Source organism: Salmo salar, chromosome 11, assembly GCF_965601325.2.
Source record: "Salmo salar chromosome 11, fSalSal1, whole genome shotgun sequence".
Taxonomy (NCBI): Eukaryota; Metazoa; Chordata; class Actinopteri; order Salmoniformes; family Salmonidae; genus Salmo; species Salmo salar.
This window is the reverse complement of record NC_138301.1, coordinates 9,706,502-9,725,499: the sequence shown is the minus strand read 5'-3', so window position 1 is coordinate 9,725,499 and position 18,998 is coordinate 9,706,502. Positions and strand designations below refer to the sequence as shown.

Genomic DNA, 18,998 nt, shown 5'->3' with positions numbered 1-18,998 from the left:
CAATTTGTTTTTGGTAGCAATGCCTTTAAATTGTTTAACTTGGGTCTTTCGTTTTGGGTAGCCTTCCACAAGCTTCCCACAATAAGTTGGGTGAATTTTGGCCCATTCCTGAGTCAGGTTTGTAGGCCTCCTTGCTCGCACATGCTTTTTCAGTTCTGCCCATAAATCTTCTATAGGATTGAGTTCAGGGCTTTGTGATGGCCACTCCAATACCTTGACTTTGTTGTCCTTAAGCCATTTTGCCACAACTTTGGAAGTATGCTTTGTGACCAAGCTTTAAGTTCCTGACTGATGTCTTAAGATGTTGCTTAAGTATATCCACATAATTTTCCTTCCTTATGATTCCATCTATTTTGTGAAGTGCACCAGTCCCTCCTGCAGCAAAGCACCCCCAAAACATGATGCTGCCACCCCCGTGCTTCACGGTTGGGATGGTGTTCTTTGGCTTGCAAGCATCCCCCTTTTTCCTCCAAACATAACAATGGTCATTATGGCCAAACAGTTCTATTTTATTTTCATCAGACCAGAGGACATTTCTCCAAAAAGTATGATCTTTGTCCCCATGTGCAGTTGCAAACTGTAGTCTGGCTTTTTTATTGCGGTTTTGGAGCAGTGGCTTCTTTCTGGGTGAGCGGCCTTTCAGGTTATGTCGATATAGGACTCGTTTTACTGTGGATATAGATACTTCACAAGGTCGTTTGCTGTTGTTCTGGGATTGATTTGCACTTTTCGCACCAAAGTACGTTCATCGCTAGGAGACAGAAGGCGTCTCCTTCCTGAGCGGTATGACGGCTGCGTGGTCCCATGGTGTTTATACTTGCGTACTATTGTTTGTGCAGATGAACGTGGTACCTTCAAGCGTTTGGTTCATCCTTGGGAGCAATTTCCAATCTTTGAAGTCTTGGCTGATTTCTTTGGTTTTCCCATGATGTCAAGCAAAGAGGCACTGAGTTTGAAGGTAGGCCTTGAAATACATCCACAGGTACACCTCCAATTGACTCAAATTATGTCAATTAGCCTATCAGAAGCTTCTAAAGCCATGACATAATTTTCTGGAATTTTCCAAGCTGTTTAAAGGCACAGTCAACTTAGTGTATGTGAACTTCTGACCCACTAGAATTATCATAAGTGAAATAATCTGTCTAAACAATTGTTGGAAAAATGACTTGTGTTATGCACAAAGTTGATATCCTAACCGACTTGCCAAAACTATAGTTTGTTAACAAGAAATTTGTGGAGTGGTTGAAAAACGAGTTTTAATGACTCCAACCTAAGTGCATGTAAACTTCCGACTTCAACTGTAAATTAAGGCCATGCAACCTGAGTTGAAACCTGAGAGAGGTGCACATGTACAGTACATAAACAGATGCATGCGGAATATATTTATGTGGATGCGCCATATATTTATGTGGTGGACACTCAATATACGGTCACATGATATTGTTGTGGTATGTCACAAAGTCATGTTACGACCACACATATCAATATTCATTTTATATATCAATATTTTGCTAAGTCATGCCGAGTGGATGGGTCTCTACAGAAGGTGTAAACGGTACAGCCAAATTGTTACTTGCATAGTAGCAATATCAGAAATAGATGGTGTGAAAATAAAATATACAGTATGTACAAGAACAATATCAATAACGATATCATTGGATCCCAAGATGGCGTAGCTGTTCAGACGTCCTTTGTCTTCCTCTTGTCGTGTCCCGTGTATATATGTGTATATATATATATATATATATATATATATTTACATATATATATTTACATATTTTCTTCGCATATCTTTTTACATATTTTTTTCTTCTAAAAACTGAACCTCAAAACACTCTCCTGCAACCCGCCTCACCAATTTAAAAAATAAAAGTATTATTTACCTCAAATCTGAAATCCACAACAGAAGCTAGCCAGAGGTTAGCCAGTTCACTGGCTAATGTTGTAGTTCAGCTAGCCACGGTTAGAGGTCCTCAGCTATCCATTAGCACGAAAAGCTATCGCCAATTTTTGTACAGCGCGACTCAGACCAGAGCTTATCGGACCTATTCTCTCTCCATATCCCCGGATTTCTACCACAGGCTCTGGACATTTACACCTGGATCTTGCAGCTAGCTAGCTGCTACCTGAGTGACTATTGGCAACGTTGGTCCCGGAGTTAACATAAATTATTCCGGAGCTAGCCAGCTGAAGCGTTTCATCAGCCACTCCTGGGCTATTCCGGAGCTAGCCAGCTGAAGAGTTCCATCAGCCTCTCCTGGGCTACAATCACCTATCCGGACCCGTTTTACTGCCGATGCGGAGCCCCATCGGGCCTTCACGACTGGACCACCGACGTTATCTGCCCGAGGGAGTTATCCAACTGGCCCCTCCATCGCGACGTAACCCGAATGCCCATCTGCGGCCCGCTAATCGTTAGCTGTCTTATCGGCTGCTATCTGAATAGGTCTATGGGACAATTTTCTTGGGCCACTATAACTAACTTTTTTGCCAATTGGACTGGTCCCCCCTACCACACGGAACCCCACTAATCTACAGACGGAATCGCACGAGGTGGCTAAAAACAGACCTCCTCCATCTTCTACTAGCTTGCTACCTATGGCTCGGCTAGCTATCTAACTCTCACTGGACCCTTTGATCACTCGGCTAAGCATGACTTAATGTCAATATGCCTTGTCCATTGCTGTTCTGGTTAGTGTTTATTGGCTTATTTCACTGTGGAGCCTCTAGCCCTGCTCATTATACCTTATCCAACCTCTCAGTTCCTCCACCCACACATGCTATGACATCTTCTGGTTTCAATGATGTTTCTAGAGACAATATCTCTCTCATCATCACTAAATGCCTAGGTTTACCTCCACTGTACTCACATCCTACCATACCTTTGTCTGTACATTATACCATGAAGCTATTTTTTCGCCCCCAGAAACCTGCTCCTTTTTCTCTCTATTCCGGACGTCACAGACGACCAATTCTTATAGCTTTTAGCCGTACCCTTATCCTCATACTTCTCTGTTCCTCTGGTGATGTAGAGGTGAATCCAGGCCCTGCAGTGCCTAGCTCCACTCATACTCCCCAGGCGCTCTCTTTTGATGACTTCTGTAACCGTAATAGCCTTGGTTTCATGCATGTTAACATTAGAAGCCTCCTGCCTAAGTTTGTTTTATTCACTGCTTTAGCACACTCTGCCAACCCGGATGTCCTAGCCGTGTCTGAATCCTGGCTTAGGAAGTCCACCAAAAACTCTGAAATCTTCATCCCTAACTACAACGTTTTCAGACAAGATAGAACGGCCAAAGGGGGCGGTGTTGCAATCTACTGCAGAGGTAGCCTGCAGAGTTCTGTCCTACTATCCAGGTCTGTACCCAAACAATTTGAACTTCTACTTTTAAAAATCCATCTCTCTAAAAACAAGTCTCTCACCATTGCCGCCTGCTATAGACCACCCTCGGCCCCCAGCTGTGCTCTGGACACCATATGTGAACTGATTGCCCCCCATCTATCTTCAGAGCTCGTGCTACTAGGTGACCTAAACTGGGTCATGCTTAACACCCCAGCCATCCTACAATCCAAGCTTGATGCCCTCAATCTCACACAAATTATTAATGAACCCACCAGGTACCACCCCAAAGCCGTAAACACTGGCACCCTCATAGATATCATCCTAACCAATTTGCCCTCTAAATACACCTCTGCTGTTTTCAACTAAGATCTCAGCGATCACTGCCTCATTGCCTGCATCCGTAATGGGTCTACGGTCAAACGACCTCCACTCATCACTGTCAAACGCTCCCTGAAACATTTCCGTGAGCAGGCCTTTCTAATCGACCTAGCCCTGGTATCCTGGAAGGATATTGACCTCAACCCGTCAGTAGAGGATGCCAGGTTATTTAAAAAAAATGCCTTCCTCACCATCTTAAGTAAGCATGCCCCATTCAAGAAATTTAGAACCAGGAACAGATATAGCCCTTGGTTCTCCCCAGACCTGACTGCCCTTAACCAACACAAAAACATCCTATGGCGTTCTGCATTAGCATCAAACAGCCCCCGTGATATGCAACTTTCAGGGAAGTTAGAAACCAATATACATAGGCAGTTAGAACAGCTAAGGCTAGCTTTTTCAAGCAGAAATGTGCTTCCTGCAACACAAATTCAAAAAAGTTCTGGGACATTGTAAAGTCCACGGAGAATAAGAACACCTCCCAACTGCCCACTGCACTGAGGATAGGAAACTCTGTCACCACCGATAAACCCACTATAATTGAGAATTTCAATAAGCATTTTTCTACGGCTGGCCATGCTTTCCACCTGGCTACCCCTACTGCAGTCAACAGCACTGCACCGCCCACAGCTACTCGCCCAAGCCTTCCCCATTTCTCCTTCTCCCAAATCCATTCAGCTGATGTTCTGAAAGAGCTGCAAAATCTGGACCCCTACAAATGAGCCGGGCTAGACAATCTGGACCCTTTCTTTCTAAAATTATCTGCCGAAATTATTGCAACCCCTATTACTAGCCTGTTCAACCTCTCTTTCGTGTCGTCTGAGATTCCCATAGATTGGAAAACAGCTGCTGTCATCCCCCTCTTGAAAGGAGGGGACACTCTTGACCCAAATTGCTATAGACCTATATCCATCCTACCCTGCCTTTCTAAGGTCTTCGAAAGCCAAGTCAACAAACAGATTACCGACCATTTCGAATCCCACCGCACCTTCTCCGCTATGCAATTTGGTTTCAGAGCTGGTCATGGGTGCACCTCAGCCACGCTCAAGGTCCTAAACGATATCGTAACCGCCATCGCTAAGAAACAATACTGTGCTGCCGTTTTCATTGACCTGGCCAAAGCTTTCGACTCTGTCAATCACCATATCCTTATCGGCAGACTCAATAGCCTTGGTTTCTCTAATGATTGCATCGCCTGGTTCACCAACTACTTCTCTGATAGAGTTCAGTGTGTCAAATCGGAGGGCCTGTTGTCCGGACCTCTGGCAATCTCTATGGGGGTGCCACAGGGTTCAATTCTGGGGCCAACTCTTTTCTCTGTATACATCAATGATGTCGCTCTTGCTGCTGGTGAGTCTCTGATCCACCTCTACGCAGACGACACCATTCTGTGTACTTCTGGCCCTTCTTTGGACACTGTGTTAACAACCCTCCAGACGAGCTTCAATGCCATACAATTCTCCTTCCGTGGCCTCCAACTGCTCCTAAATACAAGTAAAACTAAATGCATGCTCTTCAACCGATCGCTGCCTGCACCTGCCCGCCTATCCTGCATCACTACTCTGGACGGTTCTGACTTAGAATATGTGGACAACTAAAAATACCTAGGTGACTGGTTAGACTGTAAACTCTCCTTCCAGACTCACATCAAACATCTCCAATCCAAAGTTAAATCAAGAATTGGCTTCCTATTGAAGCAACAAAGCATCCTTCACTCATGCTGCCAAACATACCCTCGTAAAACTGACCATCCTACCGATCCTCGACTTTGGCGATGTCATTTACAAAATAGCCTCCAATACCCTACTCAACAAACTGGATGCAGTCTATCACAGTGCCATCCGTTTTGTCACCAAAGCCCCATATACTATCCACCACTGCGACCTGTACGCTCTCGTTGGCTGGCCTTCGCTTCATAATCGTCGCCAAACCCACTGGCTCCAGGTCATCTACAAGACCCTGCTAGGTAAAGTCCCCCCTTATCTCCGCTCACTGGTCACCATAGCAGCACCCACCTGTAGCACGCGCTCCAGCAGGTATATCTCTCTGGTCACCCCCAAAGCCAATTGCTCCTTTGGCCGTCTCTCTTTCCAGTTCTCTGCTGCCAATGACTGGAACGAACTGCAAAAAATCTCTGAAACTGGAAACACTTATCTCCCTCACTAGCTTTAAGCACCAGCTGTCAGAGCAGCTCACAGATCACTGCACCTGTACATAGCCCATCTATAATTTAGCCCAAACAACTACCGCTTCCCCTACTGTATTTATTTATTTTATTTTGCTCCTTTGCACCCCATTATCTCTATTTCTACTTTGCACTTTCTTCTACTACAAATCTACCATTCCAGTGTTTTACTTGCTATATTGTATTTACTTTGCCACCATGGACTTTTTTTGCCTTTACCTCCCTTATCTCACATCATTTGCTCACATTGTACATAGACTTATTTTTTCTACTGTATTATTGACTGTATATTTGTTTTACTCCATGTGTAACTCTGTGTTGTTGTATGTTGTCGAACTGCTTTGCTTTATCTTGGCCAGGTCGCAATTGTAAATGAGAACTTGTTCTCAACTTGCCTACCTGGTTAAATAAAGGTGAAATAAAAAATGTATAAAATAAAATCAGTGATAGACGAGGTAGTAATATGCATACAATCAGGGGTAAAGTGATTGTGATACACAATCAGGGGTAAAGTGGCTGAGCAGCAGGATAAAAAAATAGTAGCAGCAAATGCCATACGTTGCTGCTACTATTTGTTTTGTTTTATCCTGCTGCTCAGCCACTTTACCCCTGATTGTTAGGAGTGAATCATTTGAATAGAAGCACTGCAGATAGTGCTGATGACTGGTCCGTCCGAACCACTTATGAACAAGGGAATCTATATTCGGAGAGCCTGTTTCTGTCCTGCCCTTGACTTTGGTTCAGGGCATGTGATGTCCATAGCCTCTTCGTTGCAAAACTCCTTGATCTTCTCAAAAAGATTGGTTTGTCTAGCTGTGTCCAGTCCAGGTGGTACTTGTACAGGCAGACCATCTATGGGCTGAAGGATGTCAGCGTTGCGCAGCAGCTGAAATCTGGTCCCGACCGTCCGAACACTCCTTGGCGACAATAACACCAGGCTCTAGAGCCTCGAAGCTGTAAAACAGGGAATAAAAAAAAGAAAAATCAGAAGACATTAGAACCCTGCACAACATCAATTCACCGCCCAAGTTTAGATAAGAAGAATAACCTCATACAATGCAATGAAAATGATTTTCACCTGAAGTGCTGGTACTGCTTGATCTGTGGCAGCGCCCTGAAGTACGGAGTCAGGTGTTGTTGCCAGCCATAGCTTTCCACCAGCACCATATCATCCTCCAGTCCAACCAGCTGTGGGATGTTGGCCCTTGTCACAGTGCTGTCCTTCACAACACCAGTAATCTCAGACAGTGTTCACTCTGGTCTTTCTGAACCACTGCTTGATGAGGCCGAAGCAACAGTCGGCGGCAGCAAACTTGGTGTGGCCTGTGATCAGGAAGTGAAGGTCCAGACTGTGGTGGAGCTTGTGCATGGTTCGCCAGGCACAATACCAGAGCACAAACCTGTTCTTGTTTTGGCCACTGCAGTTATCACAATTCAGGTCCCCACGTGTTTCCCCAACTCCGTAGTTGGTGAAGAAATGGTGCATGTCGTTGATGACTGCGCTGCTGCCTTTACTTGCTTGGGCCATTAGACCATTCTTCCTGTATTTCTGGTGAAGGAAAGTTAGGCTTGTTCTACTGATGCTGAAAGACAAATTCCAGATACAAATATTGGAGCGTTGTTATACAATAGATGCGAAATGGCATTCTGAGATATCACTACACACACTTCATACACGTAATGTTAGCTAGCTAGCCAGCCATCTAACGTCAGCTGGCTAGCTAACAGCAAGCTTTAACTAGCAATACAAACCGATTGGCATAGCAACCTAAAGTTAACCAAATAAGTTCAATGTTAGCTTGCTAACATTAGGCTATAACTAGCAATGCGAAATGGCATTCTGAGAAAACATCACTGATGTTACACATAATTCATACACATAAATGAATGTTAGCTAGCAAGCCAGCCAGCCAGCCAGTCATCTAACGTTAGGTAGCTAACAGCAAGCTTTAACTTGGGGTCTTATGTTAAACATGTTACGTTAACGTTAGCTAGCTAAAACATTTACTATAATCCCAATCCATAGAGTAACGTTACTAGCAATACAAACCAATTGTCATAGCTAAAGTTAACCAAATAAGTTAGGTTCAATTTTAACGTTAGCTAGCAACCAGCCATCAAACCCCAGCTGGCTAGCTAACAGCAAGTCTTAACTTTCAATGAAAACAACTTGACAAAATTAGAAATATATAATATCTGAAACTGTAGCTAGATTCTTACCCATATACATGGATGAGAGCTTCACGGCAGACTGCAACCCGTTTCATTAAATAAGACGTCCTGTGTCGTTTCCGTTTAGTTTGCACAGCTTGTTTGACCCGTTATGTTCCACTGATTTCAAAACTCAGTCTTCTTCTTCCGTGATAACAACACTGTTGATCGCCGTTTCTTCGCCATCACTGTCATCAGAAGACTCTAGAATGTCTTCTTCAATTAAAATGTTTTTACCTAAATCAGGGATTTCTTCATTGTCTGATTCATTTTCAGAGTCCGGGAGAGTCAGCATGGCACGATCGTCCTCCAGAAAGTAGTCCTTCACAACTTTTTCCCACTGACCTTTGTCGATAGCACCTGATAAATGCAGGGCAGCAATGTTATTGAGCAGTAGCAACATATTTGCAGTTCTCCATGGCTAACGTTATATCTTTCGAAAAAAACTGCAGTAGAAAGGATTATCTACACATAACGATCAGCTCATTTTATAGACACAAGATGCTACACCGCAGAACAATCTGAAACTCATCTCTCGGTATGTCCAGCCCACTCATTATCTCAGCCAATCCTGGCTAGCGGGAAGGTTCCTGACTTTTTCTTTGGCTAAACCAACTAGGCTCTTAATTTAACAACTTTATTCGTATTTACAGATGGCATGAAAGTTCACATGTTCGAGAAGGCATTTCTGGCTGAAAACGCATTTTGATTTAAAACAATTTTTTACGTTCAAATGGCTCTCCTGTGAAGTCGTGACTTGCGACATACGCCTAGTTTCCTGAATCGGGTCACAATTGACATACTATTTCAACAGTATCCATTTAACAAATACTAGAAATGTAGGACGATGAGTAACTTTTTCCATGTCCTGTTGCTCTTGAACCTTTTTAATGTTTCCAAAGAGAATGCCTTGGTCATTAGTGCTCGACACCTTTGTGATTAGATAATTAGTTAATAATCATTAATAATGGACCTTTCTCAACTTTTCTCATTCCTTCCTCAGGCACACATGGCAGGTGCAGGACAAATCCCAGGCTAACAATGTGGCCTACACCTCTGGCAAACTCAGTCTCCACACTGACTATCCAGCACTGCACTACCCACCTGGAGTGAGTAGACAGGATCCACCGTCATCTTCATGAAATCTACATTAATCCTCTCCTATCCCACTATCAGTCAGACACTTGAGTCATATCTGGATAAAACACTCTTGCGCACGCACGCACGCACACACACACACACACACACACACACACACACACACACACACACACACACACACACACACACACACACACACACGTGTGTAAGTAGTTTACTGCACACAGTCCCCACCCCCCATATTGTAAGATGTATGTATCCTGTATGGGATGGCTGTTAGCAATGGTACTAATATCCTGTATGGCTGTTTGCAGGTGCAGTTCCTGCATTGCCTGAGCCAAGCTGGCGAGGGCGGGGAGAGTGAAGCAGTGGACGGCTTCCACATGGCAGATCAACTGAGGAGAGAAGACCCCGAGGCCTTCAAGACCCTCACCTCCCTGCGGGTGGACTTCACCGACACAGGGTCCGACTACTGCGACTTCATGGTGCAGTCCAAGAACCACATCATAGAGTGAGTGAGCGCCACACCATTAAAACACATAAGACATGGATGCATTGGCTTGTTTTTCGCACACATAAGAGCCATCACTCAGCTTACATATTAATGTGACTTGACAGGAGGTCAGTCTAGAACTGCTCCAGGTAGCACATGGAATGACTGACTGACTGACTGACTGACTGACTGACTGACTGACTGACTGACTGACTGACTGACTGACTGACTGTCTGTCACATTCTCAGGATTATCTTAAAGCTACATGGATGTGATTTAGGAGCTTGATGGATATGTGTCGCCATCTGCTGCTCAGAATGTAAACGGCAGTGTAAGTGTATAATACACAACCTTCAACCAATGTTCACTCTAAGCAGTGCGCAGGCGCGCAGCTCCCCTTGGACTGCTGCGCAGAATAAATATCAGCCTTCGCATTGCCATATATGGATCTGTGCCATTCACTTTGAACTGGACAGTGTTTACAGCGTGAGTGGTTGTGAGTAGATGCGCTTGTTTTGAGATCAAAGCGAGGGCTGCATGTAGCCACCTGTGCACATTTGTTCATATTCTTTGCTAGTTAGTGAGTTATTAGCCCAGTTATAGCTAATGTTTTGTCAACAATGGTGGAGTGGTTGCTTCCTACAAGACCACAAAATGTGTGCATTTCTAGCCATCTTTGAAAAGCTAGTCAGGTAATAATAATGAATTTTGTGGATTCTTGCATCAAATCACACAACATGTTCAGTCACCTCCTTGTCTGAGGGACAAGTTCGCTAAACAGGTTAATATCAAGCCTTTTTTTCAGAAGTCTCATGGAATGTAGACCTACTTTGTACATCACACATTTGCTGCTACTGTAGGCTGTTATGGGATGCATTATTCTTCATTGTTTTTGACGGTAGGCCACTCTAGTAGGCCTACATTATGATCAAATAGCCACAGTCGCCTACTTGGCCACTGTTAAAACTGTAACTTAAAGCGGGTACAGCCTCAGTGTTCACCGTAAACGCACCCCGGAAGTTGCACAGAATGTTGCTCAGTGCCCAACATTCTTTGAGGGAACATAGCCTGCAACTGATGGGAAAGAAGATGATTTTAAGTGAGCAAGCAAGGTCACTGTGGGAACTGATATATACTGCTACTGATCGTTCTTATACGATTTTATCAGATATGTACATCTGACACTTGACAACTGCTGAGTCTTATTGCGCAACAACACCTAGATGTCCAACATGCAGTCCCTTTTCATCGTTTTCTAAAGGTTGAAATAAGGTTGACACGCACCCCTCCTCTCTCTGAGCAGTGTTGACAGTGATGGGCGGGTGGTCCGGATCAACTACAACAATGCCACCAGGGACTCTGTGCTGGACCTCCCCCTGCACCAGGTCCAGGCCTTCTACAGCTCCCTCAAGGCCTACGTCCAGCTGATGACGCGACCAGAAAACATGCTCACCTACAGGATGGAGCCTGGTTAGTGTGTGTGCATGAGTGTGCCCCTTCAACATTAGCAGTTAAAGTGAAGCTTCCCTGGATAAAAAGTTGGCAATATGAATAGGATTGTATTGTAAAATATTTAATTCATTGTAGTTACAAATGTTGTAGAGGTTGTAGACTTACCGTCTATAACTATTGGTTATCTATGTGACATACTGTACTAGCACATGAGAGGTAGCCTATTCCTTTTAACTCATCTTGAAATATCTGTATAACATTGGTTGAGTACTGAGTTGGCATATCCCTCCACCTCCTCCTGCAGGCGACCTGGTCACCTTTGACAACTGGCGCCTGCTCCATGGGCGGAAGAGCTTTCAGAGCCACCCAGACCGGGTGAGACACCTGGAGGGAGCCTACCTGGACTGGGACGAAGTCATGTCTCGCCTGCGGATACTCTGCAAGTCTGTCCGCGGAGAGAGCTAGACCCGCCAAGCTCCCAGATCGAAGCCTCCTCCAACTATATAGAACCGCATCAATCTACAACAGGGCTCTCCAACCCTGTTCCTGGAGAGCTACCGACGTGTAGGTTTTCACTCCAACACTAATCTAGTGCACCTGATTCTAATAATTAGCTTGTTGATAAGCGGAATGAAATCAGTTTAGTTGCAACTGGGAGTGAAAACCTACAGGAGGGTATCTCTCCAGGAACAGGGTTGGAGAGCCCTGATCTACTGAATTTCTGAGCGGCCAAAAGAGGCAGAGGCTAATTGTCTAGTGGGCTACGGCTACTCGTGTGTGGGTCAAGATGGCTGCCAGTCTTTTGAACAGAGTGACAAGTGGGCAAAGTGCAAGAAGATGGGGAAAAGGGTTGAGCACTTTCCTAAATGATCAACACTCCCCTTTATAAGTGCTAACAGAGACATAGAAGCTGTTTATGAGTAGCATAGCTATGAAGAATCTGTCTTTTACTGTATGAAGCCAGTAGACTATAGTGCCTTTGTTCTTAGGGTTGTGTAAGCGAAAATATTGCGCTATCTTTCCCTTTGCTCTAATCTATTTTTCTATCGGCCTGTGTTCTGCTGGTCAAAATTTGGGTAGCACTTTACTACATCTACTTCTCAATGTCTTAAGGGTGTCACGTCAACAAGAGGTGATGAAGGTTTTGACATTTTCTACCTCTTGTATCCAGTAGTATAGTTCAGTTTCAGCCATCTAACCTTAAGAAAAAAATTGTGTATAGCACTAGTATCAGCCCCACAAATCAATCCTTTTTTTAATAACTCTCTATACAGTAACTCTCCACACGTAAAATGTATGCACATGCACGTTTGGGTAAAAGCATCTGCTAAGGGATTAATCTAAATGTACAGAATGGTTACCTGGAGGAAATTGGGGTAGGGTCTTGGTTTTTCAATTTCAGTCAAGGGGAGGGTTTAGTATTTTTTGGTTGTTATCTAGTCCAGGGGGAGGGTCATGTAATTTGTAATTTATGAAATTTCAATATTTATCAATGTTTCAGAATGAGTTGCTTATTAGGCTCTATTTTGATGTGTGCCGGATGCCGCCCCTTTGCTCAATATCAAGTGTGCATATAGACTCTTTAGTGTAGTCTCAATATGTTTCTCGCCCATTATGTATTTATCAGAGTCATTGACACAATCAATCAGAAATAGACAGCTCATGGTGCTGAAAGTAGACATATTTCATTTCAGTGCTGGCCCCCCGTGGGAATCGAACCCACAACCCTGGCGTTGCAAACACCATGCTCTACCAACTGAGCTACAGGGAAGGCCTACCTGTTAGATGAAATGAGGTAATAGAATGCTATATCCATATATTTTTTGCTCAATTCCTCCACCCGCTCTTTAAATATCCAACCTCCATGTCAATGACAGGCTGTTAAGTTAAAACCAAGACTCGAATTGACGGGATATGAAAGGGGATGCCATCGGCCTACCTTTTATTAAATAAAATGGCAAAAAGCACCGACTTTTGTTCGCTTAAGATTTGGAATAAAATTTAACTGATCCGATTTATATAAAGTGATGTATAACAGTGCCTTGGCCCGAGATGCTTTATGCTTGTTTCTAGAAACACTATCAATTGATTAAGATATTCACTTTCTGTAGGCTAAAATAATGTTTAAACCCAGACAGCTTTTAAGGAAACACTTGACCTTCCCTCGTTGGGTTAAACATGAAACCACGGAAGAACAGAAGCCTGCAGTTAAAGCTTACATTTTTATGCGTCGGTAAGCCTACTCTGCCTGGGGTGGAAAGGTAGGCCTAACTTTTGAAAGTACCATGTTTAGATTCCTAATGACGTCTCAGATGTAATTATTTGTAAACAAGACACTGATTTGGCATTGGAGAAATATTGTAAGATTAACACTTAAGCCTATCTCTCTGTCAATGTTTAGAATGTAATTTCGGTAATTTGTGTGGTATTTAAAAATACATGTGAAATTATGAATTAAATGACATTTTTATAAAAGGCTTTTTTTTTTACCGGCAATTATGATCGATTAATGCAATGCTTTTACTATAAAGGAGATATTTCCACCCCTATGCTACTCTTGTCCATGGTGATCTGTAAGCTTCTGGCCCGCAGCCCAGTGCGATATCAAAATTCTGGCGTTGCCATGTAATGCTTACAGGATGAAGAACAGTTTGTAAAACTGCATATCTAAGATTCAGGTACAATATATTTTGCTGAAGGGAGGGCCCTCCATTTTCATTGTAAAGAGGTTTGATTTTCTCCATGTAACCCTTATTATAAATAACATTCAATAACAACTCGTCCTCTTCAGTACATGTGCATGTTGAAAGCCGCATTGTGCAACTTGGCATTTACTGTAGTTCCAGTACAAACAAATATTTGCTATTCAGTTACAATCGTCTATTCTTTATCACATATATAGTTAATGCTAACAGGACTCATTGTAATCATTTGTGGTGATATGTGAATCAGTGCCTTGACAAATGTGTTAATAAAAAGGGTATTGTCTTAGACCATGCTAGTGTTAAAGCATCAAATATTACTCTAGATTTCATTCTTATGTTTTCCAAATACATGTATGCACATAGGATATGTGCTACATCATTTTGGTGTTCATCCAAACTTTGTGGCAAAATAATGATTTGAGACAAAATGGAGGGCTTTAGTTGACAACTTTTATTTTGATATTGCCAAAGCTGTACATGTTTTATAAATACTTTTTTCAAACACAAATATTTACAACAATTTCAATTATTCCATCACGTTCTCTCTCAACAGCAGTAGGCGAGCTAGCACAATAATAGGGTTGGTGGGTTTCAAAGACTCCCGTTTCGTAATGTTCTCATTATATGTAACTAGTCTAACAAACTATACTATTATGTTCTGTTACCGTCTTCAAACAGTTTTGAGACGCTCCTCATCCAGTTACTCTTATATTTACACCAGTGTTTTTATTGTCAAGAATGAAATACCTTAAATAACTACCTCTCATGGAAGTTGTAACAATATGTTCCTTACACACGCATTTCATCTCTAAAAAAACAAAAGCCATAAACATTAAAAACAATATCCTGATCATATAGCTGTATTATTCATGTATTGCTGATCTGGCAAAACACTACACTGCATGTATACACTCACATACACACCACTTACAGTTGGGCTGAAATGGGGGCTAGATTGGATTTATTTATCTTACTACAATACAGACACAACTTGAAGACTTAACACACCTCCCCAACAGACAAAACCATAACAGCAGTAGGTTTACACATCTCTAGAATCTCCAAATAGTGATTTCGCACATATAAACAATAGGTCATCATATTTATTTACTTCAATATGTACGACAATGAAGTCCTTTTTTACAATCTTTGCTCTGTGTAAGCCAGAATTGCCAAGATTTTTTTAAATCAGAACAATGATCTCCCTCTGGCTAACTACGTAAAGTATTGCACATCTAGTGAATAAACACACTTTGCAAAACATCTTATGGTGAAATGTACAGCATTTCTATCTCTCCATAGCAACATGCAATTCAATACAGAGGACCACAGACAAGACATTTGACAGTTGAACTACTACAGTAGTTTAGCCTCACTGGGCAAGCTGAAGAGAGATGCACACATCTTGGACCACACAAGATATTTTGGGATCAAAAGGAATGAATCCTTAAAAGCTTTTACGTGCAGTGTTTGATGTACCATGCAGAAGTAGCATTTATTAACAAAGTGACAACCGTCAGTACTAGAGTGCTTTTTAAACGTTTCACCGGTTTGGACTTGGACAGACTGGAGTTTTACAGTAGTAGCACATAGAATATTCATCACACAGTCGCAGAGAGTGGACGCGGCGGTTGGTTGCTTTCTTATCGACTTGCAGAGCTGTGCCTCACATCACTCCCCCTTGCTGTCTCCATCCCATTAAAAACATGGGAGGACCATGGTTGGGAAGGGGAGGAGGAGAGGAGCCTAGTGGACGTGACCATGGTTGGGAAGGGTGTACACACGATGCCACAGACCAGGGTTGTACATACATACACACACACCATAGGGATTTTACTTACATGGCAAGGCGCAAAGAGTAGAGGGTATTTCTTGGAGATGTACTTACAGGGTGCAAAGAGGAGTAAAGAGGTGTGTAGGATCAAGGATTGTCAGAACTCAATGTCATAGTAGGACCGAGATTTCACTTTGTTGCAGAGTGAGAGGCACGGGGGGGTGGGGGGGGGTAGATTGGAGGGGTCGTAGACTAGCTGGCCAGGGGTCTTGGAGATAGAAGCTTGGGCTTGCCTTCTGCTTCCTTCCCCTTCACTGCAGCCACGTAGGAGAAAAGGCAAAGGACGGAGTAACAGATCTGGTGTGCCTGTTTGAGAGCAAGGAAAAAAAAAGGGAACATGAGGAAAGTGTAGCTTTGACCAAGCTACTTGTGGTGTAGTTATACTACTTCTGCCGCCTTTCACTTTATTATTTGGTGTCATGGCTCTGTAGAACTTACACTAATCATGTTATGAACAAAAAGGGGATTACATTATTTTAAAATACTTAAGAGATTAAATAAAAAGGCTCCTTGAAAAAAACGAATATTACATGCATTTTTGCAGTTATGTCAAAGGGATTACTCTTCATGATCATGTCAGGACATACAGTTTAAGTCGGAAGTTTACATACACCTTAGCCAAATACATTTAAAAACTCAGTTTTTCACAAATCCTGACATTTAATCCTAGTAAAAATTCCCTCTCTTAGGTCAGTTAGGATCACCACTTTATTTTAAGAATGTGAAATGTCAATAATAGTAGAGAGAATGATTTACTTCAGGTTTTATTTCTTTCATCACATTCCCAGTGGGTCAGAAGTTTACATACACTCAATTAGTATTTGGTAGCATTGCCTTTAAATTGTTTAACTTGGGTCAAACGTTTTGGGTAGCCTTCCACAATAATTTGGGTGAATTTTGGCCCATTCCTCCTGACAGAGCTGGTGTAACTTGAGTCAGGTTTGTAGGCCTCCTGGCTCACACACGCTTTTTCAGTCCTGCCCACAAATTTTCTATAGGTTTGAGGTCAGGGCTTTGTGATGGCCACTCCAATACCTTAACTTTGTTGTCCTTAAGCTATTTTTCCACAACTTTGGAAGTATGCTTGGGGTCATTGTCCATTTGGAAGACCCATTTGCGACCAAGCTTTATGAAGTGAAGTGCACCAGTCCCTCCTGCAGCAAAGCACCCCCACAACATGATGCTGCCACCCCCGTGCTTCACGGTTGAGATGGTGTTCTTCGGCTTGCAAGCCTCCCCCTTTTTCCTCCTAACATAACGATGGTCATTATGGCCAAACAGTTCTATTTTTGTTTCATCAGACAAGAGGACATTTCTCCAAAAGTACGATCATCTTTGTCCCCAAAAGTACGATCATCTTTGTCCCCAAACCGTAGTCTGGCTTTTTTTTTATGGCGGTTGTGAAGCAGTGGCTTCTTCCTTGCTGAGCGGCCTTTCAGGTTTTGTCGATATAGGACTCGGTTTTACTGTGGATATAGATACTTTTGTACCCGTTTCCTCCAGCATCTTCACAAGGTCCTTTGCTGTTGTTCTGGGATTGATTTGCACTTTTCGCACCAAAGTACGTTCATCTCTAGGAGACAAAACGTGTCTCCTTCCTGAGCGGTATGCCGGCTGCATGGTCCCATGGTGTTTATACTTGCGTACTATTGTTTGTACAGATGAACGTGGTACCTTCAGGCGTTTGGATGAACCAGACTTGTGGAGGTCTACAATTTTTTTTTCTGAGGTCTTGGCTGATTTCTTTTGATTTTCCCATGATGTCAAGCAGAGGCACCGAGTTTGAGGGTAGGCCTTGAAATACATCCACAGGTACACCTCCAATTGACTTAAATGATGTCAATTAGCCTAACAGAAGCTTCTAAAGCCATGACATTTTCTGGAATTTTCCAAGCTGTTTAAAGGCACAGTCAACTTAGTGTATGTAAACTTCTGACCCACTGGAATTGTGATACAGTGAATTATAAGTGAATTATAAATAATCTGTCTGTAAACAATTGTTGGAAAAATTACTTCTGTCCTGCAGAAAGTAGATGACCTACCGACTTCCCAAAACTATAGTTTGTTAACAAGAAATTTGTGGAGTGGTTGAAAAACGAGTTTAATGACTCCAGTGTATGCAAACTTCCGACTTCAACTGTATATGCAATGCAGTACTGTTAAAACAGATCTGGTAACTATTGAATGCCAAGAGTATAGCGTTAGCTACAAGAGCAGAAGAGTTTAACTCACCATGGGTGTCTTGTACTTGTGGATCACCACTTCTTTAGTTTCAGGAACTACAAGTGCAGGTGCAAGAGACAAAACAAAGGATTCAAGAGGTTGAAACCCCCCTTTAAGAAAGAGTGTTAGAGCTGGGGGTTGCAGCGGGTGTAGCATGTGATAAGAGTTTTCAGACTATGAGAGGGTACGCAAAAGAGGCTGTGGGCCAAGAGTCCACACAAGCACTGAACTGGTTCAGAGTTCACACTTAGCTCGAAAATGATGCTACCTGATTTGCTTTGGGCATATGCTAGATTGGACTGAATCAAAAACACGGACACGCTTCACTTGGGCATGATGAAAATCTCAAGTCTAAGATGGTGGATACTCTCATATACTGTCTGAAAATGTGTGGCATTTTCAAAATTACCTTTCTGCCACTGCTAGGTCTAGCAAATATATTTGATATTTAAGGGGGAAGGACAGTAGAATCGAAGTGCAACTTTGGGTGGTTCTTGCAGGCAAAATACGTTCTTCGTAAACCATCTCAAATTATAGTCTTTGCAAAGCGAAGTTCAATAATGCGCTAACAATGCCACTGTAGGTAGCTAGCCAGCTAATAAGCTAGCTAGTGCTCTAGCTAGGTGAAGAATCCCCTTCTCCCTCACTCAGTCACCAGCAGGTTTGGGTAGGTTACTTTCTAAATGAAATCTGTTACTACCTGTCCAAAATTGTAATCAGTAAAGTAACCTTTGGATTACCCAAACTCAGTAACATAATTGATTACTTTCAGTTACTTTTGGATTACTTACCCCTTATTAGGCATTAGAACCAGTGGTGTGTAGTCATGGATACCAAGGGAAGCCAGGCTTCCTTGAAAAATGGACACACATATATATATATATATCTTTCGTCTCTTTGTGTTTCCATAATTTTCCTTCAATTCGCAAGAGGCTGAATGTATATCATGGAGAAAGCATCCGAGAGAGCAACACAGTGCCCCTCTGTCTCCATATGTGTAGGCCATCTATCTGATGCTGTCTGGTCTTTTTAATTTTTTAAAATGTTATTTCACCTTTATTTAACCAGGTAGG

The 18,998-nt window shown here is 42.6% G+C and overlaps 2 protein-coding genes across 14 annotated transcripts in view; one reads left to right on the top strand and one right to left on the bottom strand.

The window, feature by feature from the left end:
• LOC106561934 (gamma-butyrobetaine dioxygenase) overlaps nucleotides 1–14,141 on the top strand; it is a 29,895-nt gene extending 15,754 nt beyond the window's left edge. For both annotated transcript variants that reach the window (XM_014126365.3, XM_014126364.3), the window contains exons 5-8: nucleotides 9,121–9,226; nucleotides 9,533–9,729; nucleotides 11,015–11,181; nucleotides 11,468–14,141. In XM_014126365.3, coding sequence (XP_013981840.2) covers nucleotides 9,121–9,226; nucleotides 9,533–9,729; nucleotides 11,015–11,181; nucleotides 11,468–11,628 — 631 coding nt within the window. In that variant the 3' untranslated portion in view covers nucleotides 11,629–14,141. The remainder of the gene's footprint in view (nucleotides 1–9,120; nucleotides 9,227–9,532; nucleotides 9,730–11,014; nucleotides 11,182–11,467) is intronic.
• Nucleotides 14,142–14,304: 163 nt separating this feature from the next.
• The window catches only part of LOC106561933 (MAP kinase-activating death domain protein), a 90,341-nt gene continuing 85,647 nt past the window's right edge, over nucleotides 14,305–18,998 (bottom strand). For all 12 annotated transcript variants that reach the window (XM_045688981.2, XM_082957716.1, XM_082957715.1 and 9 more), the window contains 2 exons: nucleotides 17,935–17,981; nucleotides 14,305–16,008 (listed from right to left, as the gene is read on the bottom strand). In XM_045688981.2, coding sequence (XP_045544937.2) covers nucleotides 15,895–16,008; nucleotides 17,935–17,981 — 161 coding nt within the window. In that variant the 3' untranslated portion in view covers nucleotides 14,305–15,894. The remainder of the gene's footprint in view (nucleotides 16,009–17,934; nucleotides 17,982–18,998) is intronic.